General features: G+C 41.9%; 3 protein-coding genes across 6 annotated transcripts in view; 2 read left to right on the top strand and 1 right to left on the bottom strand.

The window, feature by feature from the left end:
* Window positions 1–217: 217 nt before the first annotated feature.
* On the top strand, window positions 218–9,264 carry ddx11 (DEAD/H (Asp-Glu-Ala-Asp/His) box helicase 11). Its single transcript, XM_034141853.1, has 28 exons — window positions 218–301; window positions 831–973; window positions 1,055–1,270; window positions 1,355–1,441; window positions 1,547–1,683; window positions 1,777–1,828; window positions 1,920–2,027; window positions 2,594–2,681; window positions 3,015–3,214; window positions 3,366–3,440; window positions 4,079–4,156; window positions 4,247–4,293; window positions 4,370–4,449; window positions 4,552–4,593; window positions 4,676–4,743; window positions 4,836–4,874; window positions 4,972–5,107; window positions 5,824–5,955; window positions 6,044–6,156; window positions 6,237–6,309; window positions 6,935–7,038; window positions 7,137–7,286; window positions 7,408–7,476; window positions 7,590–7,690; window positions 7,776–7,860; window positions 7,967–8,042; window positions 8,369–8,523; window positions 8,608–9,264. The coding sequence occupies exons 2-28, from the start codon at window positions 845–847 to the stop codon at window positions 8,638–8,640; spliced, it is 2,673 nt and encodes an 890-aa protein (XP_033997744.1). The 5' UTR covers window positions 218–301; window positions 831–844; the 3' UTR covers window positions 8,641–9,264.
* On the bottom strand, window positions 8,881–16,524 carry wash1 (WAS protein family homolog 1). The gene is made up of 11 exons (XM_034141854.1): window positions 16,407–16,524; window positions 14,928–15,068; window positions 14,212–14,323; window positions 13,934–14,080; window positions 12,029–12,165; window positions 11,802–11,937; window positions 11,514–11,709; window positions 10,799–10,969; window positions 10,511–10,675; window positions 9,929–10,000; window positions 8,881–9,837 (listed from the first exon to the last, which is right to left on the bottom strand). Exons 1-11 carry the CDS (start codon window positions 16,412–16,414, stop codon window positions 9,695–9,697), a joined length of 1,428 nt encoding a protein of 475 aa, XP_033997745.1. The 5' UTR covers window positions 16,415–16,524; the 3' UTR covers window positions 8,881–9,694.
* A 502-nt stretch (window positions 16,525–17,026) lies between these two features.
* The window catches only part of iqsec3b (IQ motif and Sec7 domain ArfGEF 3b), a 28,440-nt gene continuing 18,171 nt past the window's right edge, over window positions 17,027–27,295 (top strand). For all 4 annotated transcript variants that reach the window (XM_034141127.1, XM_034141126.1, XM_034141130.1 and 1 more), the window contains exons 1-3: window positions 17,027–17,753; window positions 22,796–22,867; window positions 26,324–26,441. In XM_034141127.1, the coding sequence (XP_033997018.1) occupies window positions 17,236–17,753; window positions 22,796–22,867; window positions 26,324–26,441 (708 nt within the window). In that variant the 5' untranslated portion in view covers window positions 17,027–17,235. The remainder of the gene's footprint in view (window positions 17,754–22,795; window positions 22,868–26,323; window positions 26,442–27,295) is intronic.

Genomic DNA, 27,295 nt, shown 5'->3' with positions numbered 1-27,295 from the left:
AGAGCAGGGCAAATTAATAATTTACAGATTTAAACATGGATATTTAATATAATACTTAGGTTAAACATTCTGTAATAACCACACAGCCCCATATTTAATGGACAATAGGTAATATGTCTGTATAGCCCCTTCCACTCAAGCACTTCACTATAATAAATCACGCGCTCTTTGGTGTATCTTGCACCCTATTGGTCAGGTCTCCTCCCCACCGCTGCCTGTTGGCGCGGATGTTGAACAGGGGAGGTAAACATTCTAACAAAGTAAAATCTTCTTTTTCAAGGCTAACATTATCAATCTGCGGGTAAGTAGCTAATATATACCAACCATCTCTGTACAAACAACGATCAGCTGTAGATATACGACGTCAGCTAATGTGATAGGTTACAAGTTAGCTAGCTTGAGCTATGTAATCCAGACAGCTAACATTATATCTCAACCTAAATTGGAGATAACGTTTTTGTTTCAAGGTAACTCAACAGCTAGCAGTGACAACTTTAAAAAAAACAAATGTTAGCTGCGTCCAAAACCATGTTGACGAATTTAAAATATCTAAGGATAAATAATTATGTACTGCATTGTGGCACACTCATGCCATGTAGTTATATGAGGCACATTGGATCATAAATTCGTCATGACTTTAATAGGATTGATTGATCTGCACAAAAGCAGAATCCAACCCATAGGAGGTCAGGAGATCCGTGTGTTTCATCTGAGACACAACATCACTATCAGGAGTGGAGGACTGTAGCTAATACACACAGTCTAAACAAACTAGGTGCTGTTCAATGATTAAGAGGCTTCTTTGTTAACCTATTCATGTCATCCTCCAGGGAGGTTCACAATCATGGAAAATGGCAGGGACACATTTCCATTTCCCTATCAGCCCTACAACATCCAGGAGCAGTTTATGCAAGCCCTGTACAGTGCTCTTGACCAGGGCAAAGTTGGAATCTTTGAAAGTCCAACTGGGACGGTGTGTTTGTGGGCATGTACTGTATATAAGAGATATTTTATTGATATTTTGCCATTTTAACATGTGTGTCCATTAACCCAGGGCAAATCTCTGAGTCTGATATGTGGAGCGCTGAGCTGGCTCACTGACTTTGAGGAGAAGAGGAAACAGGAGTCAGCTGCTCTGCTGCATGAAGGAGAAGCAGCTCTCTCCACTGTCACTGCTCCATCCTCCACTAGCAGCTCATCTGCAGAGCCAGACTGGATCACTGATTTTGTTAAAAAAAAAGCAGATCGTGACTTGGTGTCAAAGTTGAAGGTAAGAAAGTCAATGTATTTGACCTTGGCTTTCCAGCTTATCAACCGCTCAGTTTGAACATAATTGTATGTTTTTCTGTGCCAGGACGAAGAATTGAAAAGAAAGAAGAGGGAAGAGCGATTAGAAATGATCAGAAATAACGTTCAACTGAAGTATGCAATGAAAAGAAAAGTAAGTGATCTTGTACAGTGATCTTAAAGGTGCCAGGCATAGAAAATTCCCCATAAATTACAATTATCATACGTTCAGTCTCTACAACTAAATATATTTCTGTAGAGCTGTGAAGATGAAGAGGCAATAAAATTGCTCCAGCTCAGTAAAGAGGAACAAACCGAGCCCCAAGGAGATCAAGAGGACGAGGAGCTCATAATCGCAGAATATGAGAGCGATGACGAGTCAAAGACCAAGAGCAGGTGAGAGCAGCTATTGATTGGTTACAAATCATATCAAATGTTACATCACAGTGACGGACAACAACAGCAGGGTGTGTTTGCTCTCATGCTTAGATTTTCTGCTACTGAGGAAGACGACGATCTGGTTGAAGAACATGTTACTAAGGTGTGTGAAAGAGACATTTCACATTGTAACTCTAAGGATATGTGTAACATGTTACCTTGAAGTGAGGCTGTATACATGTGTGTGTTTTCAGATTTACTACTGCAGTCGCACTCACTCCCAGCTGGCCCAGTTTGTCCATGAGGTTCAAAAGAGTCCCTTCAGCAAGGACATCAGTCTGGTCACCCTGGGCTCACGGCAGGTATGTGCACCACACACACACACACACACACACACACACACACACACACACACACACACACACACACACACACACACACCACACACACACACACACACACACACACACACACACACACACACACACACACACACACACACACACACACACACACACACACACACACACACACACACACACACACACACACACACACACACACACTTGCAAAGCCTACCAGTTTAAGTTTAGATTTAGTATTTGTTGTCTGATAAAGGCTCCTAAAATTATCTGTAGAAGTAGGCTGTTTCAAAGATAAGTAATACCAGAATATTACGGTTATTTATACTTTTTAAAATATTTTTTTTTCTTCCAATTTAGGAATAACTACAAAAAATATGATTACATTCTACAGATTTTTTTATTGAAAAATCTAGCGTGAAACTTTATCTACATTTCTTCCCCTCCCACACTAGGCTCGACATTCAATAGGAACTGTTACTTGTACTCATTCAGTAAAACCATAATTGTTAACCATTACATCTGAGAGTATTTGCCCAGTAAACATAAAATGGTATACTTTCCAGAATCTGTGTATCAACGACGAGGTGCGACGCCTTGGCAGCAGCCAACGCATTAATGACCGCTGCTTGGAGATGCAGAAAAACAAACATGGTGAGAGCAACTAACAAATGTAGCTCTATAACTACTGATATTACATAAACATATGTCCAGATAAGTTGAAGTTTGTAAGACAATTTAAGGCTGGTTAATTGTATGTGTTATTTAATCTTCATTTGAACCAGAAAAGCTTTGTTGAGATTATTTGAAAGACACACACAAAAACAGCCACAAATCCGAGTAAATCGAAAATGAAGAAAAAACATTGAAAACTGACCAATATTTCCAGAGCAATAAGAAAGCCCATTACCCAAGAGCTGTCTCAATAAGATATAAATAAATAAAACCAGTTTTACTTACAACGCTTCCTGTTCTGCCATTTTGTAGACAAGCATCAGGAAGAGGGTGTAAAACGTAAGCGGGGCCCAGCAAAGAGTGTGTGTCCCTATAATAAAGCTACGGCTCTGCAGAAGATGAGGGACGACGTTCTGGGGAAGGTCCACGATATAGAAGAGATGCTCAAGCTGGGCAGAGAGACACACTCATGTCCGTACTACGCCACGCGCCTCTCTGTTCCCCCTGCTCAGGTAACACTGGCATCCATTTCTCTGTCTCATTACTCTGAAGATTTCTTGCTCTCTGTGCTCGAAACATCATTTGGTTTTCACTAAATGATTTATTTTATTTATTACCTTTTATTTGAAGTTTACGTGTTAACTGTTAATTGTGTCTGCATAGTTGGTGGTGCTGCCCTATCAGATTTTGCTTCATGAAGCAACAAGGAAGGCAGCAGGGATCCAGCTGAAGGGTCAGGTAGGATTATTATTTTTGATTCTCTCAAGGGTTTTCTGTTCAGACATTTTCAGAATTACCAAGGAAATATAAAAAAGAAAAATATAAAAAAATGGCCTAGTAATGTTAAAGGTGGGGTATGTAATTTTGGAGAAACCAGCACGAGTGCGCTAGAATTTGAAATTACACAACCGGAAAAAAATCTGCCCCTTCCTTCAGACTTCCTTACAGAGCCCCTCCTCCAACACACACAAACGCGCACATGACCAATGAGGGCACGAGATAAGTTTGTGCACAGATGGAAGGCTGACGGGCAGGTAGGCCATCCAGTTATTTTACCTGGGCCGGCTAAAATGATTGGTCGTGCTTTTTACAGTACTACGGCTTCCACAGATGACATTTTTTTTATGTATTTATTGTCCAAGCATTTAATATATTCATTGCTATCGGGATGTTAAGAGCATTCCATGGAATATAACAAAAAGTGTTTCTGAAATAAATTACATACCCCACCTTTAAAACAACATTGTTTCACAATTTGTTTAACCTTTGGCCCTTAACAATAATGGTTCTGAACAAAGTAAAGGATATAGTTTGAAACTGTTTGGATAGCTGATCATTCTTTGATCAGTTTCAACTTAAACTGGATTTTCTTACAGGTGGTGATCATAGATGAAGCGCACAATCTTAGTGACACGCTCTCCTCTATACACAGTGCAGAGCTCACTGGAGCGCAGGTAAACAAATTGGTACACATCATGTACAAAATGTTGATTTTAAATTGCGCACGTTCTCTGCAAAATACCTAATTATGAATCTTTTTACAGCTATGCCGTGCCCACTCGCAGCTCACCCAGTATTCTGACCGCTACAAGTGAGTATACACACAGAGATTAATAAATCGAATATTGTATCACCCTCCTGACTTGTTTATATTTCTACAACATCAGGAGCAGACTGAAGGCAAAGAACCTCATGTACATTAAACAGATTCTGTTTGTGGTTGAAGGGCTTGTCCGGGTGCTGGGAGGTGAGTGTGATTGGGCTAAAATAAGAATGTAATTATAGATTATGGCCAGTTAGTCAGAAGGGGATATTGCTGGACACTATGACTTACATGCTATCCTTTCAGGTAAGGTGGGGCAGAATCCACAGACCCAGACTACACAAACAGGTAAGTAAATAATACACATAAATAACATACATTAAATCACATCTATGTAGACATTTCCAACCAGTCATGTTTCTTTTTTTAGGAACGGAAATGCTCACCATTAACAACTTCCTCTTCAAGGCTCAGATCGACAACATCAACTTGTTTAAGGTAGTTGAAATTGTGATTAAAAAAAATCACAATCATGGCTCCTGAACACCATACCTCATCTGCCATCTCTAATTCTCTCAATGTCACTTTAGTTGCCGAGATACTTTGAGAAAAGCCTGATCAGCAGAAAGGTGAGTGTTTAATATGTATGTATTGATTTATGCCTCGTGTGAATATCGACGTACCCACTGTTAAATCAAATAAATCCCATGTGCCTTCTCTCTGCAGCTGGGCGGCTTTGTGGAGAAGTATGCAGGATCAGGAGTGAGTCTGCACACTCAGAACTCCAACAAGGAGAACCGCCGCACAGAAGGCCTGAACCGCTACCTGCAAACGCTGCAGAGCAACCAGAGCACAACGCCAGGTCAGAGGACTAATTTATGTCACTCACACATTAAAAACCAATTCAGCAGAAGAGGCAGAAAAAAATACATCACATATTGTGTTATTAAACTAGGAAACTAGTATGTTGCTCAAAAGGAGACATGTGTTTTTGGTTGAGCTGGATCTAATCTGCAGATATTATTGTTCCTTTCACACTACACTTATCCCTCACATTCAGCGATTTGTGAAATCCTGGCATTTTGTAATCAACAGACAATAAACAATGAGGTATTATAGTTTTGTTAATAATTTAATTTATTTGCACATATATACAAAAAGACAGGAGAAAGTTCAGAAAAAGTAGAACAAGGAACAGGAGATGTAAAAAGCCCCAACAAATTCTCATGAAGAAACTTCCCCTATTAGATTAATCGTCATACTTAAAAAAAACACATTGAAGGATAAAAATAAAGATTACATAAATCCTCAAAGTTGAAAGACTAAGCTGTAATACATTCATAGAAATGTTCAATTTATCTAGGGATTTATGTTTACAAGTTGAGAAATCTTCTTCTCTAATCAAAGTCCTTTTCTGGGAATAACTAATAATAATGTAGATTTTGTTGTAGTGAAAGAAGTAGGTTGTTTTAAGACGGTCCTCTTTATTTCAATATTTTAATAATTTTACCCACAGTGTAGCATTCATCTGGTTGTTGTTTTTGTTGATTGGTCTCTTCTCTCTGCTGCTGTGTGCAGGGTCTTCAGCTGAACAGCAGGGGTCAGAGGCAGAGAAAGTGCTCTCTGCATCTCCCATGATGCAGGTGGAGGGTTTCTTCATGGCTCTCACCAACAGCAACACAGACGGCAGAGTGGTGGTGCGGAGAGAAGGTACTGCTTTAAATACACAACTCCATATAAAGGATGCCAATACAAATTCAAAGTGTTATAACCCCCCCCCCCTCTATTCTATGCCCAGGTACTGTTTCAGAGAGCAGCGTGAAGTTCCTGCTGCTGAATCCAGCGGTGCACTTCGCCCAAGTGCTGGAGCAGTGCAGAGCCGTCATCATCGCCGGAGGAACCATGCAGCCTGTGAGTGATGATAAATCCACTGAAAATAAACCAAGCCTGGGCTGTGTAAGATTTCTCATTCTGAAAGATGTGATATGTAGGTTTCAGACTTCAAACAAGAGCTCCTATTTTCTGCCGGAGTGGGAGAGGAGCGCATCACTGAGTTTTCCTGTGGTGAGTGGCCCATTTTTAAAACCAAACTACTTTGTGGCATTTCTTTTTGAGCTTCTGTAACTTACCCTCTCTTAGTGATGTGTTTATCAATATTTCTGTGTGTAGAAATGTTTTATGAATAATATAATGCTTCACAAACTCTTAAATAACAACCGATTTTAGTTTGAGTGCCAACTTCGAATCGGGTTATTCAAGCAGATTGACTAAATAGAAGAATAGTGTTGTCATCTCACACCTGGTTTGAGTCATGAAGGTGAAATATTGTATCAGAACTGACCAAAGAGAGACGAAAATGAAGCCATTTTGTGACCTAAATAATTAGTTAGTTGTTCATCCTTTTAAACTAAAACTGTTGTATTTTAAGCCATCTGAACAACACAATTTAAAAAAAGTACTATTACTGTGTCCTGAGACTGATAAGTTCTGCGTGAAATTGAAGTTAAGTTACCTGATTTCACTATTTATACACACAGAAAAGGAAGTCTTAAGTCTTAGATTTGTTGCATACATCCGAGCTATATTTGATGTGGAATATATTTTTTATTCAAGTGTTTAAAATGATTTCATGTTGGTGCTGTTATATCTAAATTGATAAAACGACTTTCTTTCTGCCCTTTGTCTGTAGGTCATGTAATTCCACCGGAGAACATTCTTCCCCTCGTCTTGTGCAGCGGTCCCTCTGGTCAGGAGCTGGATTTTACTTTCCAAAGCAGAGACACTCCACGCATGGTACCAGACACACTATAGTATTGAATCCTGCCCTAATATTGTTGAATGTAGCTGCATTGTTAACACAAGCACCATTGCAAATGTGTGCGTGTTGACAGATGGATGAGACGGGGCGAATTCTCTCCAACATCTGTAACGTGGTCCCCGGCGGCGTCGTGTGCTTCTTCCCTTCCTACGAGTACTCCAGACGCATCGTTTCTCACTGGGAGGCCAGCGGGGCACTGAGTCGTCTCGCTAACAAGAAGAAGGTACATCACCACAGAAAGCTGTCTTCATCACGCCTTAACTCAAGGGTGGAATAATATTTGAGGGAAGCTGTTCTTTAAGTGAATCTTATACATTTCTAAGCTTTCACAATTACTTTCCCAGATCTTCCAGGAGCCAAAGAAAGCCAACCAGGTGGAGCAGGTGCTGAGCGAGTTCTCCCGCTGTATCCAGGTAAAACAGTCACTGCTCAAACATCAACCCTCATCATCACCATTAACGATAAATTCATCATGAGTGACTGCTTCTACGATTGACACTATTTGCACGTCTTTTTCTTTTGTCAGAGGTGTGCTGCAGATCCCGGCGGGCTCACAGGAGCGTTGCTGTTCTCTGTGGTCGGAGGAAAGATGAGTGAGGGCATCAATTTCTCAGATGACCTGGGCAGGTGTGTGCAAACGGACGATGGGAGGTTGCATACTGCCTAAAGCTTACAGTACTAAATGCTGTTTTCTGTGTGCATATGATCACAGGTGTGTGGTGATGGTGGGGATGCCATATCCCAACATCAAATCCCCAGAGCTGCAGGAAAAGATGTCCTACCTGGACAAACACCTGGTGAGACCTCACTGCGTTCACAAACCTGGCAAAACGAGCACAGGGTCACAGAAATGCTGACATGAAGCACGTCATCGTTCTCATCTCAGTTTTGTTTGTTTTCTAGCCTCACAATGGAGGAAAGAGCCCCGGCCAAGCACTGATAGAAAACCAGTGCATGAAGGCTGTCAATCAATCCATAGGTAACGATGCATTACTCAGGACAACAGATCAGATACAAATCTCTGAGAATCAATTATTAAAGGTGCCACTTTATGTGGAAAGTCCACCTACAAATACTTCAAACAGTCTTTGTAACATTTCAACAGCTTAATAGTCAAACTGTTTCGATTTGTCTGTAGATGTATATGTGACAATTTATAAAAATGCCTACATATACTTTAAACTTACCTGCTATAATAATCTTAGAAAATGTAGGTATGATTATAAAGTGTTACCATTATTTATTCCTTAGTTGACAAGATAGTAGGATAAGTATTTATTTACATTTGACTTCATCTGCCAAAAGGAAGAGCTATCCGTCACCGTGGCGACTATTCCTCCATCGTGCTGTGTGACAGACGTTACGCTCGACCTGCGACGCTCTCTAAACTTCCAGAGTGGATCAAAGAGCGCACCAGCACACACACCACCTTTGGCCCTGCTTTTGCTGCCTTACGGAAGGTGAGGGCAAGTGTCCGCTCTCAAACAACTTTATCGTGACTCAAACATATTCCAATGTTGTCTTTGTATATTCTTCTTTCCTAGTTCTTCCTGGAGAAGAAGCAGAAGCAGGTGTAGTGTCACCTACAGCCAGCTTAGACGTTTCCAAAGACCGAGGTTAGGAGGAACTCCCGGGAAACCCAGTGCAACAGCAAGCGGTCACTGAGCGAATGAAATGTTCTACTAAAACAATATTGAGAGAAAATAAGGGACCCTCTTTGATAAGTTGCGTAACAAAATATGTTGTTGTTGCTAACAAGCTTGAGGCCATCAGACCTCTGAATGCTCCTGGCTTGAATTCAAAGGTCAACCAGGTAGACAGTTTGATCCAACTTGATTTATTTTTACGTTTCATATCCTATCAATTTCTTGTGTTCTGCCTTGGCTAGCTCATGTCTCTGCTTTAGAGAAATTAAGACAATTTCGAGAAGGATGAATACAAGTATATGATGGCACACTGTAGACAAAGAGACATTTATCATACGACTCGGGTAATTCAGTCGTTCAATGTCTTGAATTCAGCCTTGAATATTTAAAGCGTTCAATGTTAAATGTTACTCAACGCAGAAATTACGTTTATTAAAGGTTGAGATGTTAGTAAAATGGTTAGATGATTTGAGTGAGTGTTATAATATTTGCTTGTTTAATTTTCTGAAAATATGTGTTACAATGAATATGATTATCAATAAATTGTTTTTATTATTTGCTTTCATTTTTTGTTTTGTTTACTCTTGAAAAATATATTAATAATTTAAAGAAAATTTTTAGTTACGTTAATTTAATGTTAAGATGTTGATGAAATGGTTCGATGATTTTAAAAGCATTCTTTTATCTCCTTTTTAATGTTATGAAAATATTTTACAATGAAAATTATCAATAAACTGCTTTATTATTGGAGTTTTAGTCGTTTTAGTTTGTTTTCCATGGACAAATCAATGCACTTATTTTTATGAAGCCACTTATTGTTATGAAGCCAATTATTGGCCATTTACACTAAAAGCTTCTGTTAGCATCACAACTTTTCATAATATTGTGTATAATAGGTGATGTAGGAACATGTAAGACCTTTGTATAGAAAAAAATATTCAGGACTATCAAATGCTTTCATTATCAGTGTTCATTGTCCTTCAGGTTATGCTTCCCAGTCATCATCATCTGTGGTAGCATGTGGGGAAGGAAGTGGTGGGATGACATCTGACATCCTGGCAAAAGCACCCCCGGCCCCAGCGGGCGCGTCGCTCGACTCCCCCCCCGCTGGCCCCTTCCCAGAGATACCTGCAGAGGGAACAGGACACATTATTGACTGCATGCCGCTCCACCCACCTGTCCCAGTATTATCCCATATGTCATTCAAAGGGATCCTCACCTTTCCTTCGCATGGCAAGTTTGTTGAAGAGATCTGACATAAAGTCTCCACCACTAGATGCCGCTGCCACCGCTGTGAGACAAAGACAGCCAGTTACTAAATAATCATACAATCAGTACTTCTTTGGAAAATAAAATAATAATAAATCAATTATTTATTATTATAATAAATTCCCCAGTGCTGCACTTCAAAGTGGAGGACATGATTAAAGCAGGACTTGTTATCTACTTAGTCGGTATAAGCAGCTCTCTAAATATGAAACGTTAGGTCATGACCTGGCCAAGATATGCAGACAATTTAAAATATGACTGTAACCATCTTAGCCTTTTAATGAGGTTACCATTTAAAAAGTCAAGGTCGCAAAGCAATGGACCATGTCATCATAACCTTATGAGATAAAAACAGAAAAGCTGCCATGCTCAGTGCTCTGTGATGCATTGTGTACACTCATGGTTGAATGCTAACTGGCGCCTGGTCACGTTGTGCTTTGATTGCATGACTTTCTCATCATTGTTAGAGCTGTATCATGTAGCAGTAAATAAAACATGAGCAGAACCCATCCCCACTCAAACAATCAGACACCTTGCTCTTGCTCCTTCTGTTTCTTCTTCTCCATCTTGCGCTCTTTAATGTCTCGTAACTTGGCTTTGCCGATGCCTCCGGCGTTGCGGATGGATTCGAGGAGATTCGCACGTCCGTCTGGCGGCTCGACCACCTTGGAGGGAGTACCGGCCACAGGGCCTGCAGCTAGAGGAGACAGGAGGGGGGGGGGGGGATTTGGGTTTATGCCACTTAATGTCAAAGATAATACAAAGTAGGAGATTGAATAGGGAGTCTGTGTGAGTGTGTGAGCGAGGACTGGAGCCAAACCTGAACTTGGCGTCCGAGAGGCTTCTGTGGGGCTGTCAACAGGAGGGGGGGGCAGTGGAGGTGGAGGGGGAGGAGGAGGGGGAGCTCCTGTAGGAATGGCTGGAGCGAGGGCAGGCTCAGGAGGAGGGGGAGGTGGTGGAGGAGGTGGAACATTAGGTTGGAGGTGAAATCCTGGAAGAGAAAGAGAACTAAATCAGCTTTTAAACAGTACACTGTTTGTAAATAGAGTCTAAACCACAGAATGAAGGAGCAGGTTCAACACCCGTCAATCACGTCGCAAATAATTGCTGTATAGTGCTATCCAAGTCGGTTAATTGTGTATCGGGAGGGGGGGGAGTTCAGAGACCAAAGAAGCACATAGATTTAAGGCACCTCTTTATAACCGGATTTGAATCAGAAACAGGTTTATTACCAGGTAGGTTGACACGTATGAGGAATTTGATTTGGTGTCGTGGTGCATACATAAAAGTAAAACAAAAATGTAAAACACAGATAGAGAACTATTTTAAGAAATCTATAATAACATAAAAAAATAATAAAAAATATAGCAGTATTTACATTGAAATAGTAAAATATAACGTTTGATATCTTAAATTTGTGTGCTCCAGTAGATTTTGGACAACGTCTCTGAAGTAATTCACAAAAGTGTGAGTGTGTGTGTGTGTGTGTGTGTGTGTGTGTGTGTGTGTGTGTGTGTGTGTGTGTGTGTGTGTACCATGTGCGTCGCTCTCGTCAGAGAAGCTGGGCAGATCAGGGATGTTTTGTGTGGGTCCTGACGGGGCAAAGCCTGGCCCCAGGTCTGCGCTGTAGGACAGGTCGTCTGCGATGCCTGGCAGGTCAGGCAGGTAGGACGGCACGTCTATCTCCGGCACCTGGCCCAGGTCTGGCATATAGAAATAGGACTCTGCCGTCTGTCAAAGAACAAATATAAGTTTAGAGACAACATTTCTTAATTGAATGATTACTAATCGTCATATTAAATGTGTATTTGAGTTGGAGGAACCTGTCTCTCCAGCTGCTGTCCCTCCGTGATGGACAGCGGTGCGTCAAACGGTTTTGCTTCTTTTTCCGTTTCCAGTGTTGTGTGTGTTTTTGTCACTGCTCCCGCCAGAGGATCAAGGAACACATACTTCTTATATCTATAAAAGCACACAAATCCCAAAACATGAAGAAAAGATTAAACTATAATCTGTGTTTACAGTTAGCATCTGTGTCTGTGTGTGGACTCACAAGTTCTCTGTGGTATTAAAAAGCAACAGGGAGCTGACGGAGGAGATGTTTCGTGGCAGACTGCCCAGGCCCTCTTCTGTCTCATCCTCAGACCTCTTCTTCTTGTTCACACACACTGGGAAATACATCAATTTCTCCTGAAAGGAAGATATGGTGAGTGAGAGGCAGATCTGTAACCAAGTATTGAGTATAGAAAATCACAAATGCCAAAGTGCTTCTGCACTCACACGCGCGGGACATTGGTTCTGTGGGATTTTGAATAATGCATTTCTGCACTAGAGAAAAATGTCAGAAGTGTTTACATTTCTCCCTGGTCCTCTCACATACACACACAAAAACATAACACTTGCTAGACCAAGCAGAAAATATCGCTTCTTTTGTAAAGTTTCCAGAAAAGGAAAAACTGTGGTGTTCACTATAAAAAAAAATGCAGGAGCCTGGGCGAGGCCGGCCACACACACACACACACACATCAGCACACACACACACACACACACACACACACACACACACACACACACACACACACAGCCACACACACCACACACACACACACACACACAACACACCACACACACCACACACACACTACACACACACACACACACACACACACACACAACACACACACACACACACACACACACACACACACACACACACACACACACAACACCACACACAACACACACAACACACACACACACACACACACACACACACACACACACACACACACCACACACACACACACACACACACACACACACACACACACACACACACACACACACACACACACACACACACACACACACACACTTTACTTTTCTACATGGCTATGTTGTTTTAAACCTTTTTAACTCCTAATCAAGCATCCCCTTTGAACAAAAATAATAAATACGAGGCTGATTAAAGCCCTCCTCTGCCATGACAACGGACCTGTAAAAAGAATCTGTCCTGGCCTGAAAATGATCTCCAAAACTGCAAGGCTAAATGCCCATTAAGGCCAATGTAACATTATATTAAGTGGATGTCAATTGGTTGTTTAAATTGGTGTGAAATTGAGACTGACATGGATTTAAGCTTATCAGTGCTGGTTGAGTGATACATTATTTTTTTAATATGGATACGGCTAATCATGAGATCATGTATGGTTAGTTAGCATAACAACAACATAGTATATAATTTGCCATGTCCATAGAAACACAAAAATGTGAATCATACTTTATAACTGGATTGTGTCATTTGTTTTTGACATTGTATCCAGACCAGGCTTGTGTTAACATGCTTATTAAAAAACACATTCACTTCTCTTTCGGAATTTCTAGGCATTCCTGCAAAAGATGGTCATTAAGGCTATTTCTCCGTTCATTTGGCCATTAAACTACATCACTGTGGCCTCCACAGTGGACATTGGAAACAGTGCTTATGGACCATCATAAAAAGTGACTGCCTCTCATTCATATGATAAAGAAAAGACTGGTTGGGGACCAGCTCTTAACTTCTGCACAAATACTGATGGGGTCATGTTTGCCCTACAGTCTACATAAATATGGAGGAGTTAAAACTTCCCCTGCAATCCCTCCTTTCCTCGTTTGACCCACGCGAGAGCTGTGTCATTATTCTCAGCAGTAAGATAAAAGCCATGTAAATGGAAATTAATCATGCATCTATTTATCCCTTTTTTGAACCCACAGTTTTAGCAGTGTCGGCAGTATAAAGGCCCCATTGCTATTAGGCAAGCACGCACTTTCTTGTCTTTTGTATTAGTTCTATAACTATGGCGTGTGGGCTTCAGGACATGGGAAGTAGAACACAGAAACGTAGGCTCTTTTAACAAATAATATTTTGTAATTGTTGGATTAGTGTGGTGTAATTAGCAGTTTAATGAATGTATCTCACCTGCAAAGCTTTCTCATCAAAGGGTCGAAGTTTATTCTGTATCCTGTGTCGAGGGCGAGTTTGTGAGGAGGGGTCTACAGCTTCAATGAAGATAGATGTGTAATCCTGAAGTCGATCTGGGGCCGGGTATTTGGCACTGGAGAAAACCTTTATAAACAAAAAACAGATGATATAACAAACATACACAGGGCTAATTAATGCTTTCAATGAGCCTTACTGTGTCTCTATCATAGTTGCCATATACACAGAGGCCTGACAGAGTGGGGGTGCTGTGTTACCTTGGTGGCCTTCTTGCTGCCTTTGATCTTGTTGACGCGGGCCTGAGCCAGCCTGATCCGGTCAGTGACACTCTGCAGCTGCCGGCGGTTCCTCTCTACACTGTCTGACACCCTGGAAGCAACACACACATATACCAACATAAATATGGACAAACATACACTGAGGGAATTATGTCTGAGACCATATTACATAATCCAATATAGGGCATAACTTGAGACTAATCCACAATTCCTTCTTTGCAGGGTGCTGAATCACAATTATTTTTTTTGTAAAATGTGCATTTAATGAAGTGCAAGTATTACACAGCTCTTCCTCCATCAATCCTTTAATTACTAACACATCATCTTTAAAAAGGTTATATTGGCAAAACATTTATGGTATTAAATGTCACTCTTTTCATGAGATTACAGGAGACACTTCCTGTATTTTTAAGGTACCAGACAGGACCATCTGCTAATAAACAGATGCTGTGGCTTAGAATATGGATTTGACTATCAAATTCAAATTACGGCACTTTTCTGTCCTTTAATACTTTCAACAAATGCTACTTTTTGTGATATCGACAACCTTTTTGATTGCTTTTTTGTGTTAAAATAGTCTGTTACCTGGCCTTGTGTGTTACTCCCTAGTAGTGATAACACACATACTATGAATGAATGAACGAATGACCAAAGTGAGTGAGTGAGTGAGTGAGTGAGTGAGTGAGTGAGTGTACCTTTTGAATATATCTGTAGAGATGGTCTCTAAGTAGAGTAATGCATCTGCTATCTGATGGACGGCCTCCTCTCTCCTCAGGTCGGGCTGGATGAGAGGCACTGAGTACACCTGGCCCTCCAGGCAGTGTTTCTGGGTCATCCTAGAGAGAACACAGGAAAAAGGTTTATGATAAAAAAACAAGGCTGTGTACACTGCGAACAGACATACTTTGATCGTGGATTTGGGATGCAATTATGGCATTATTCAAAAAAATAAAGCCAACATTTGATGTTTCTATGATTATAGAAAAACTGGAAGAGAAATGGGTAATTGTGATAGTCAAAGAGTCAGTCAACTTGTTTACAATGATGGTCAGTTGTAGAATGTTACCAAGTACATTTACTGAAGAACTGTACGTAAGTAAGTACAAATTAGAAGTAAATTGACTTCACTACACCTCAGAGGAAAATACTTTTCTACATACTCCACTAAATGTATGCGGCATCTTTAGTTACTTTTAAGATTAGTTTTTCATCCCCTTTCTGTCCAGTGAAACCATGTATCTCCAGATGTGTTGATTCTGAATGTTTAAGATTAAAGAATAAAGCGTTCCTTCATGGATGAAGAATATCCTTCTACTTCTCAAGTTATATTGAAGAAAAAGCATATGCAATCTGGCGCTTTTCCACTGCAGGTTTTAGTTTGGTTTAGAAAGCTAAAAACTGGCCTGTTTTTCTGCTCATTTGGTTTTGCTTTTGAAAAAGCAGCTGTTAAGTTTTCATCAGACAGTGCTATAACAAACACATGAAAATATTATAGACTATGACGCATTGCTGTATATGGAAGTACCCAATGGTAGCCTATATAAAATAAGTTAAAATCGGCCCAATCGTAAACATCTTTATCAATGAAATGCAAAATAAATGCAGCAGTAAATAACCCCAAAACATTTCATATAAAAGTAAAACAATGGAAGGGACGATTTTACTGCACAATTACGTATTACGTATTTACGTATTACATCTTTAACTAAAATACGCGTTTGATTGAAGGATTTTTTAACTTTCGCATTATGGTATTAGTACTTTCACTCATGATAAGGATCTGAAGACTTCTTCCACAGCTGGTGATGCTTGTTCCAGCGAAACTAACCTGTCATTAGGTTATTTAGCGTGAAAGAACTCTCTTCCCGACCTCATCTGACTCTCACATGACCATGCATGACAACTGCATCAACGTAACTATAAGGCTCTGAGGATTTGTTTCTTTTTAATGTGTACGTTGGCTCAAAATATCCCTGGTAGCTGTTTATGGTCAAATCAACAGCTAATAATAATAAACCCACATTTAGGCTGGTTTAAACAAAGATATTCCACATCATAATAACACAAGTCAGAGGAAAGCCTGTCCATGCTAAAGACAGAGTCGCTTTAAAACATATCACATTTAATGACATGTTATCCTGAAAAATGCAGTCGCATGGAAACTTCAGTCTTACCTGACCATGAGTGTTGTTTAAGTGTTTATAGTTACAGATTTAATTTAATAAGAAGCAGTTCGGCTTTCGGTTCTAGCATCCGAGCTACCGTTTAGCAAAACAACGGTCTGTACTTCCGCATTTCTGTGACGTGTCACCACGCGGAAGTTGCCTTCAGGTTCTCTGAGAAAAGTCTGTTTTCTGAAGCACCTCAACGACTTGAATGATATGAGATGTTGGCTAAAACAAATGTGCTCTTCAGATTAAGATAAGAAAAACAACTACAACAGCAAAACAACAAGCCTCAAGAACAAACGAATTATTATTTGATCATACTTTTTATGCGTAACATAAATATAGCTTTAAGCAGTTTAGTCCATACAAGTTGTGTAGATTTTGCAAAATACATACCAAAAAATAAACAAGTAAAGGTGTTTTTTAACAGTTACCCGGCTCAGAAAAGTACATGTTGAATCCCCCTGTACAGCCTATAGAGTGCGTACTTGCTCTGTTTCTCGTGCAAGTGCGTAATGACGCATCGGTCTTCCAGTGCTTCACCTCCCCTCCTCCCTCCTGTCACATCTGGATCTGGCTCCTCTCATCAGCACCACTCAGCGCAGTGGGAGAGAGAAAGAGAGAGAGAGGAAGGGAGGGAAACGACCGGAGAAGCGGAGGCTAGCTCGGTCGGCGCAGCTTTATCCACACCCGAGCAGAATCAAGGAGAGGAGAGCGGAAAGACATCTCACCTTCTCATCGGCACTCACGGATATTTTTTCATCTCCTCTGTTCTCCATCTGTCAGTCCAGCTTTCTTTTTTCTTCTGCTTCTCTTCCCTCCTCTTGTCTTGGGTATGATGATGAGCTCGAGTCTGCTGGAAAACCCTGTGCAGGCGATTCTGTACCTGCGCGAGCTCACCACCATCGTCCAGAACCAGCAGAGTCTCATCCAGACGCAGCGCTCCCGGATAGAGGAGCTGGACCGGCGGGTGGACGAGCTTATCGGCGAGAACAGGCACCTGCGGGACGTCAGGGTACAGCAGCATCCTTACCATCACCACCATAACCATCATCACACCGACCCCAGCTGCCTTCATCAACACCACCACCCTACGGACCCCCAGCTCAACACGGGTGCGGAGTCTCTGTCGGACAACGAGGCTGAACCAGCACAGGACGACGTTGCTCCGGAGGTGGAGTCGTCGCCTTCCCTACCTATGGACCCTGGGGAAATGCAGCTGGTCCCGGCCGACCCGTCCACGGCTTCCCCGGATGAAAGTGACCCAGAAAACGGCGGAAGTTTCCAAAGCTGCCGCTCGTTGGTTCCGATGACCCCTACAACCCTTTGTCGATCCCTCTCAAGGAAATCAGAGTGAGTAGAGATTATGAGCTTGTTTGCATATATTTGTGTCGGTCCTAAAATAGTCAATTATAGAATATAGCTATGAAAGGTAAATATGAATGTTAAAATCTCCTCTGGTATTGAATTAGCTTTCCAGTATTGACCTCAAAGTTAGGCTAAATAAATCAGCCTGTCTTGAATTCTTCACAATAGCCAATTTGTGTAGCATCCGTCAAAAACTGTTTAATGTTGAGGGTGCACGCGTGTGCGCGTGTCCTGCAGATTGAGAGGCGTTTAATTAAGGGAGAAGGCGCTTGCAAATTTCCAATTTTCAGCTGTGAGTCGCGACTAAGGACTGTGCCAGAAGAGGAAGACGTAGATTATTAAAATGAGAAACTGGATCACGATCACTGGAACATTACATAACAAACAGCTGTAGGCCTGTGTGTGTGTGTGTGTGTGTGTGTGTGTGTGTGTGTGTGTGTGTGTGTGTGTGTGTGTGTGTGTGTGTGTGTGTGTGTGTGTGTGTGTGTGTGTGTGTGTGTGTGTGTGTGTGTGTGTGTGTGTGTGTGTGTGTGTGTGTGTGTGTGTGTGTGTGTGTGTGTGTGTGTATGTGTGTGTGTCTGTGCTGGAAACATTTACTGCACAGTGTGGTCAATGTCAGCTCGAGACAGGAGAACAGCTTCACGTGCGATGATGAGACACCGCGAGACGCTGTCCATGGCGCTGCTGCTGGTTTCTCTATTAATTACTGCACAGGAACTGTGAACTCTCACGGGACCTCTGGGCCTCTGATGTTGCTGTACTAGATGATACACACACACACACACACACACACACACACACACACACACACACACACACACACACACACACACACACACACACACACACACACCCTGCTTGACACCGGAGCCTCATAGTATATCAGTACATCACCTAATGAGAGGAAACCCATATTTTTCTCGTTCTGAGTGCATGCTTGTGTGTTCAGCTCATAAGTCGTATCCCAGCAGGAGTCCTGATTGGTCTCTCTGGGACCCCACCCCCACTGAGGGAGTAACACAGAACAGAGAAGGAGTTGAGAGGAGCAGAGGAGTGCAGAAGGGGAGACATATTAAAAAAAGGAGTTGTTGATATTGATCATGCAGTGAGTGATTCACCCAGCAACGCATTGCATTTCCTGCTCGGTAGTAGTGTGTGTTTGCATGTGTGTGTGTGTGTGTGTGTGTGTGTGTGTGTGTGTGTGTGTGTGTGTGTGTGTGTGTGTGTGTGTGTGTGTGTGTGTGTGTGTGTGTGTGTGTGTGTGTGTGTGTGTGTGTGTGTGTGTGTGTGTGTGTGTGTGTGTGTGTGTGTGTGTGTGTGTGTGTGTGTGTGTGTGCCTGTGTGTGTGTGAATACAGTGCCTGTTACTCTCTTCTAGCCTTGCATTAAACCTGAGCCTGAGTCGAACTCTCTTGAGAGCAACTATTTGTTATTAGTTTGACAGGAATCAGTGTAACACCACTGCTTTTTAATTCAAATTAGTTAAACCGGTGAGGAAGGAATTACAATAAACTAATTGTTATTTTGAAAGCTGGAGGCAGAAAACAGCAGAGCCCTCCACCAGTTGATCCTGCAGCAGTGTCGGCTATTAAATGGTCTTCTTGCTCCTGCAGCAGCTGATTGTGTGTCCTTGAATGCAACCTTACATCCTCACCTTCCAAGTGATTTTAAGTCGCTCCGGAGAAGACAAGTAGATTAACACCTGTTTTGCTTCTGGCAGGCCAGACAAGTGAGGGGGAGTTAAGGCTTCACTTGCATTTATAGAGGATTCACCTTCCTGTCATTGCCTGCTGCAAGATCAGCAGATCTGCTTTTCCTGTTGTCAGCCACTTATGTGTCAGCATTATACTGTGTTACAAACTGTATGTGGGTTTTTTGGGCCTTTGTTTAGGTGCATGTGTAACATCTCATATTTCATTGAATGCATTTATCTGAATGTATGTCTAACTATAGAGCCCTGTTGTATTTGCCCTGCAGATAAATTACTTGTGGGCTGCGTAGGGTTGGCTCTGAGTATGCTTGTGCGCTTTGTGTTGTTGTCAGTGTAGTCAGTGCATGTGTATGTGTTCTATGGGGAGGTGGCTGGGGGGGGGGGGGGGGGGGGGGGCACAGGATCCTCTCCTCCTCTCATTCTCTGTCTCTTTCCAGCTGAGCCTCCTATCTGCCCCACTTAGCCCATGGAGCGAACGGTAATCAGCCATTCTCAGGAGAGAGAAAGCCAGAGAAATATAAAGAGAGCTAGATGCACGCTCAGTCGTTGTCTTTGATGGAGCCCTTGGAGGTGTCCAGAGGAAGGAGCTGGAGGCTGACATTGGAGTGGACCTGTGAAAAGAAAGGAGTTGAGAGAGATTGGAGAAAAAGAATCAAAGAGTGAGAGAGTTACAGGGATGGACCAAAACAAAGATAATAAAAGGGTGCATTTGAGGTAGCTGTCTCTCCAGTTTATCTATATTGCTGCTGGTGGACAGATAGGTAGGTTGGACAACAGAGGGCGCAGTGGACGGTGCACACAATGTCCTGGCACTGCTTTGAATCCAAATGGAGCTGATCTTTTTCAACATAGCGTTTAAAGTACTCTTAAAAGAACAGGACAGAGAAGAGGGATTGTGAGAGGGAGGTCGCGGCACAGAGAGGGAGAGAGAGAACATGGGCCGACAGCAGGAGACATGTACTGTTCAAATATTCACCTGTTATCTTTGTACGCGTCTCTGGAGGCGGTGGCCTTCGTGTGTGTGCGTGTGCGTGTGCGTGTGTGGTGTTGTGTGTGTGTGTGTGTGTGTGTCTGTGTGTGTGTGGGGTGTGTGTGTGTGTGGTGTGTGTGTGTGTGTGTGTGTGTGTGTGTGTGTGTGTGTGTGTGTGTGTGGGTGTGTGTGTGTGTGTGTGTGTGTGTGTGTGTGTGTGTGTGTGTGTGTAATTAATTAATTGTAATTCTTTCTCTTCTGTCAACCAACATCAGATGCACATCAGATAACATTTAGTGTGACCTTTAGACCCCTAAAACTGACAACACATTGACATTTATATATATACAAACAATTAGTTTGTATATTTAATGTTATGAAGAAGAGATTAGATTAAAGATATGCTTTAAATCAGACTTTTGACATCATAATGGATTATTTATTCTAACAAAAAGTGCAATAAAGACCTATTATGTGCTGATCAAGAAACTAAAAGTAACATTGAACAAATATTTAAGGGGGCCAGATTATGCAGATGTTTCATATTAATATTTGTGCCTCTACTGTGGCATGTTTACATGCTTTAATGTTCAAAAAGCTCTTTATTTTTCTCATCCAGCCTGTGTTGCAGCACCTCTTTTCACCCTCTGTCTGAAACCAGAGCCCAGTCTGCTCTGATTGGTTAGCTGGCCGACTCTGTTGTGATGGGCAACCGCCCTCTTAACCTATCACGTACATTGTGTTGGAGCGCTAGCCAATAGAGGAGCAAGTGTTACTTAGTGATGTCACTATGTAACAGAAGTAAACAAAGGATACCAATCGTGGGGTTCCAGGCAGGGGTGGGGTGTGTGGGAGAGAAACTCCCTCAAGACGGAACTCAGGGATTTTAGCCCTTGCAGACCATTTACATGCACAAAGACCTATATAACACACTACAGGAAAGGAGAAGCCCAAAATGAGAGTTATAACAAATATAACTTTGTTAACATGCAGCTGCAGGTGACTTAGATGGAGAGAAAAAAAAGAGTTGTCTAATGTTTTATTGAATTTTTAGTCCGTCTGAGTCTTCTAAAATATTTAATATATGTTGACACGCATGTTTGAAGAGGATCTGAAGTGCTCATGAGAATCTGACTCATGTTGATGTTATTGGTTTTCCGGCTGGAGGAGAAAAGAAAACAAGTGTGCTGAAAAACACAAGATTTCTGATAGTTTCGAAACCCCTGGAAGCTGTTAAACGAAGTCAATAGCTTATCTACTGGGAGAAGTATACTGAACATTACTAAAGTATAATAATCAAAATAATTAAGTCAAAGTTCTCACACCAGGATCAAGAACAGCATGCGTTTTGATTCCTACAGCATGTTTGCATTTGAGTGGGTTTTAAAGCTGTGAGTGGTGGGGGGATGTCACAGGAATATTATTCATAGAAAACAACTGTGAGTGTGTTGATCAGAGATTTAAAAAAACAAAAAGAACGAGCACATCGCCCCTTTATGTCTGTGGAAGTTGCCGTGAAAAGGTATCTTTTTATAGCTCCAAATGTCACTCCGAGCCTTCCAATGACTCCAACTGCTGTCACTGTGGCTCTGTGTCACAAGCAATCATCTGATCCCGGGTCAGAAGACAGTAGCATAATTTCACTGTCAACTGAATTATTTCAGCTCATCATGAAAGGCCCTAATCGTGACCTTCACTCCCACACCTCTTTTTATATCACTGGTGGTGGAATGTCTATCGGAAGGTAAAAATGTTGCTTAACAACCTAAACATGATGTGTTTCTGTTTTTGTTCTTTCACTTGAAATTGCTCAAGATGGGAGAACCAGCAAAATGCCTAAAATATGAATGTACATGTAAAATGTATGAGAGAAAAATGAGAGAGGGGAACTTAAGAAAAGACAGAGCAGGAAACAGAGCTGGAGCCACCATCTGTCCAGATTGGGTCAGGGTGTTCTGCTAAATCAACACAGATCTGATGAGTGGAAGGGTAAAGGGGCATAAAGAAGCACATCCGGACACACAAACTGTAAATACTCACACTCAATCTCAGCTTTCTCAGCCTTGGATTGACCTACATAGGGTATTTACCCTGGGATCAGTGCCACATTGTAAACAGAGCCCATGGAAATAATCCAGAAGAGAGCTTTTTCAGATTCTTTCGGGATGTTCGACAAAAAATTAACATAAGGAAGAATATGGATACATGGCAAGCCTCCAACAACAGCCAATAAACACCTGAATGACAGGCTGTCCTTGCAATCGAGTCTCCTCTGCCTCCTTCTGTGTCTGCTTCTCCTCTTTACTCCCTCCTTTGCTTACCTCTCCTCCTCTTGTCTGCCCTTCAGGAGTGACATACTGCATCAGTTTTGCTGCCCCGCCCCTGAACATCCAGAGGGGGACACCAGCGGCTCATCCGGGTAAGATCGAGTCAGACACAAATCACAGACTATTTTATATTCATTTATTTTTTGTTGCATTTTGTTGCTCCTACTGTGCGTTCTTTCAACCATTGAAAACTGCCTGTCCCTGTATGAAACCTTTTTGTCATCTATCTGAGTCATGTTCACACACCCAGGCTTTTAATCACGTTTGTTAGTGTGTGCACTGTATACAAGTTTGAATTGGAATATTTATGGGTATGTGGAGCCTGCAGTAACAATGACAGAGTTAAACGCTCCCTAACAATCCTATAGATCATATAGCCTCCAGGGTGATTCACATATAGAGTGACAGAGAGAGAGAGAGAGAGTGGGGGTCCGGGTGGGAACTGATATTGCCACTATGAAAGTGCCCATGGCAACCCAGTAATGACGCAACAACTACCACTACCATAGTAACTGGAGAACTTTGAGGATCCACTGGTCGTCTGTTTTTGTGTAGGCGGCTTGTCTGTGTGTTCACAATTTTTTGTGTGTGGAGGAATGACATTTGACTTGCCGATGTTTGGATGAAGCTCTATTGTAAAACTCTGAAAAGCTGATTTTGTCATGTTTCTCAATGATTACACCCTTCCTCCCTCCAATGGTTTAATCCTCTGAACTCTGCTTCTAAATCTAGTCTTTCCCAGGCATGTCTACTTTTTCTGTTTCCCCATCTGCTGTTATATCTTCCCAATTGTGTTGTTTGTGTCTGTATGCATCACTACTCATTATTTATCTGTTGATTTCTATTCCATCCCTTCTCGTGAAGTCTCCCACTCATCTGTTTTTATGAATATCACCATCTGTCTGTCTGGATTCCCTCGCTTTTCTCTGATTTGATGACTTAACGCTACACCCACATGGTGCTGATTGGATGAGCAAATGGCACAGCAGCAGTGGACATGTACCGGTCCCGAGTAGATGAGATGATGAGGAGCCGTGTAACACCGTATAGCTCATTATAATCTTCACATGAAGTTATGTGTGCCTATTGGCTGCAAATGTGCACCACCTCTACACATGAAACCATCAGAGCACGCAAACCTCCCCAGAGATGTCATGGGATCCGCCTCTAGCCTAACCTGCCGTGCCTTTTCTCTCCTGTGTGTGTGTGTGTGTGTGTGTGTGTGTGTGTGTGTGTGTGTGTGTGTGTGTGTGTGTGTGTGTGTGTGTGTGTGTGTGTGTGTGTGTGTGTGTGTGTGTGTGTGTGTGTGTGTGTGTGTGTGTGTGTGTGTGTGTGTGTGTGTGTGTGTGTGTGTTTCTTTCCTGGCAGTACAGTAAGTCTCTAAAGGGACCTTGAGAGATGCGATTTGACAGATGTTAATTTTTTCTTCCACCATGACGTCACACATGCAGGAGGAGGAGTGTGTGCTTGGTATGTTTGTTGCCGCCACATTTGTGGGAATGAGTGAGTGCGTATGTGTGTTGGGTGGGGGGTGTATAGAGACAGAGAAAGAGGGGGGGGGGGGGGTGTATAGCGGCTATATCATTACAGAGGCTTTTGCTGTCCAGATACATTAATAGCTCAGCTCTTGCTTTTAAATCCTAATGTATTCTAATGTACTCTAATGCATTCTGATGCAGCACAGGGGCATGGCGGTGTTTTAATAGAGTTTTTGATAGAGACAGCCTCCAGCATGCACACACCAACACAGTCTCTCTGTATCTTCCTGTTTCCTCTCTGTGTCTATCCCAGCCTCTGGTTTATGCACTCTCTTCCCCCCCTTTCTCTCTATTTATGCTAACCTTATACCTCATTTAAAGATATCACAAAGCCTCCATCTTTGACTTTTGGCTGGGGAACGCAGAATATTTGCTTTCACAGCAATCAAAGAAAACAAAGAGGAACTTTTAGTGATGCTCTCATTATTTAACCATGAGGAGGCTTTTTAGTCTCCCCAGTCCTGTTAAGCACTAGTCCCTTTCGTGTACAAACTATTAGAGTAGGCATTATCTGGGTGGAAGAAAGATTGCACAAGCACACAACACGATGCACACACACACTAATAATTGCACAGCATTATAAAACCTCTTAGGCTCTGATCATAGCTCTATGCTTACAACAGTCCAGTATGGCTATATAAAAGGTTCTGAATAGCAGTGTCAGTCTTTTGTGTCTTTTAGAGGCGGTGTGATGCCAGAGACATTGACCACTGCACTTTTAATTTCTTAAATTTGTGCAAACTGAACGACTCTTAAAATGACCACACCAGAACTTTGTTAAAGGGATATTTCTGCTGTCTCATGGCAGTCATTTGCTTAGATAAGCCTTAGATGGCTTTCACAGAATTTCACTACTACTGTCATTTAAAAGAACATTGTTCCATCTGTGAACAGGGTCTGGGATTATGAGAGGGGGACACTCCACAAGCCTCCAATGTCAAATGTGTTAAATTCAGAGTCAGATTGAGGCCAGATTCCTTTTTTGTTCTTATGCTCCCAGCTGCTACAGTATTATTGAAATTATTGTTTATTACATATTTGTAATCTTTATTTAATCAGGTAGTCTGATTCTGATGAAAATCTATTTTCCAAGAAAAGTTGAAGAAGAGTTGTTTGATCTATTCTTGTACTTTTTTTGCCAGTCTTGTTTGAATTTGAGGATTTGGTTGTCTCTCTGTTATTTTTGTGAATCCCTTCCAGCGTTTTTTAAAAGCTGAAAGGAAGTCACTGACTTATTCTCCTTTCATACTGTCATCCTATCATCAGAACATGGTAAAAAAGTATAAAAAATAAATCTCATTTGTATGCAAGAGACTCATGAAGGTTGACTTTTTATCACAAATTCAACTAAATGTTCATCGAAATGATTTTATTGCAATAGAAACACATGGGAAATCCGTGCTGATGTTGTGCACGGATTTCCGTGGCAAAATGTTGTTAGTGTGGTGAAAAACACATTTGGATCTGCCAAGAGTGCAGAGCACCGCTCTGGCTGTGTGAAGCTGGCAATGTCTAATGAAGACATCAAAGCGTTGCTCTGTAAATGAAGCTTGTTGGGAAAGTGTAATGGACTAAGTGCCATTAAAAACTATCCACTCCAGATGTCCGATCACAAGATCAATCTAGGTTTGCAAGCTGATCACCAAATATTGATGTTTGCACTATAGTTAACTAGTGTGTTTTAGTATATATGAAATAGTAAAGGAGTGATTGAGGGAATCATTTTTTATCACACCACAAGTCAATGTAAAAAGAAAAAAGGTATATTTCTTCGCAGGGATATATCCAGAGTTTCACTCCTGCAACACGCATTGGAGCCTCAAATATGATCAAATATAACCGGACACCTAAACTCAGTCACCTTCGCCCCGGGCCAACACTCTCCACCTGCTGCTTCCCTCATGAATCTCTTTTCTCTTCGCTCAGTTGATGCCTGCCACTGCGATAACAGCAGCGTTTTGAAGGTCAGTAGAGAGGACTGATAGCTTTTTGTTCTTATTTCTGCGGCAGTGGACAGATGCTTAGCCTGGAGGATGGGACGTCCTCTGGTGGTGGACAGGAAGTGGAGGGGACCAAGAGAGAGGGACCGAGCGAGTACGAGATCTCACTGGAGAATAAGAACAAACAGGTATGAATTTGTTTTCCAAGTGTGTGTGTGTGTTTGTATGTGTGGGACTGTAAGCACATGTTGATATGGAGTGGATGTTGACTCTTCCCCCTGTTTAACAGTGAGGAGCTGTTTGAAGGATGATCATTTGACATTGTGTCTTGCGTCAGAAAAAGAGATTCTTATTAAGATCTATTTCTGTCTGTGTTGACACGGAAAAAGAACAGCAGGAATTTCACTGCCACAGCGACAGCAACGCAAAGATGCGAGGTTGTCATGGTAACAGCTAATAACTGCTCCTGGCGGCTGGAGATGTCTTTATTTCTCAAACCAAATTGCTGAAGGGTCTGCTGTTGCTACTGCTATGGCTGCTGCAGTGTGAGTGTGTGTGTGAGTGTGTGTCTTCCTGCGTGCGTGTGTGTAAACGCACAGTTTTTGTGGCCGTGCTTTTCGGAGCAGACACACACACACACACACACACACACACACACACACACACACACACACACACACACACACACACACACACACACACACACACAGTCACACACAGTCACACACAGTCACATGTGTGGCTGTCCTCCTTTTTTTCTCTCCCTATCTGTGCCTCCTCGCCTCCCACTCTCTCTTCTTCGTCTCCTTTTTGCTGGAAATTCATGAGGGCAACATTCTGGAGGAAGCTGAGATTTTGGGCTGAGTGGCTCTGCCAACAAACGGAACAAAAATAGGCTTGTGCGGATGTTTACTTTTCTATTCATTTCCTCAAAATCACCTTTGTCACAGCCATCCATCCTGCCTCCCTTGGCCCTTCAGCCAGTATTAGCTGTTGAACGATGATAGATGATGTTTACTTTGGCTCCAATGCCATAAACCCT

The sequence above is a fragment of the Trematomus bernacchii genome, unplaced genomic scaffold (genome assembly GCF_902827165.1).
Source record: "Trematomus bernacchii unplaced genomic scaffold, fTreBer1.1, whole genome shotgun sequence".
NCBI classification, from domain to species: Eukaryota; Metazoa; Chordata; class Actinopteri; order Perciformes; family Nototheniidae; genus Trematomus; species Trematomus bernacchii.
The sequence above is the reverse complement of the archived record's forward strand: the minus strand, read 5'-3'. Positions and strand labels throughout refer to the sequence as shown.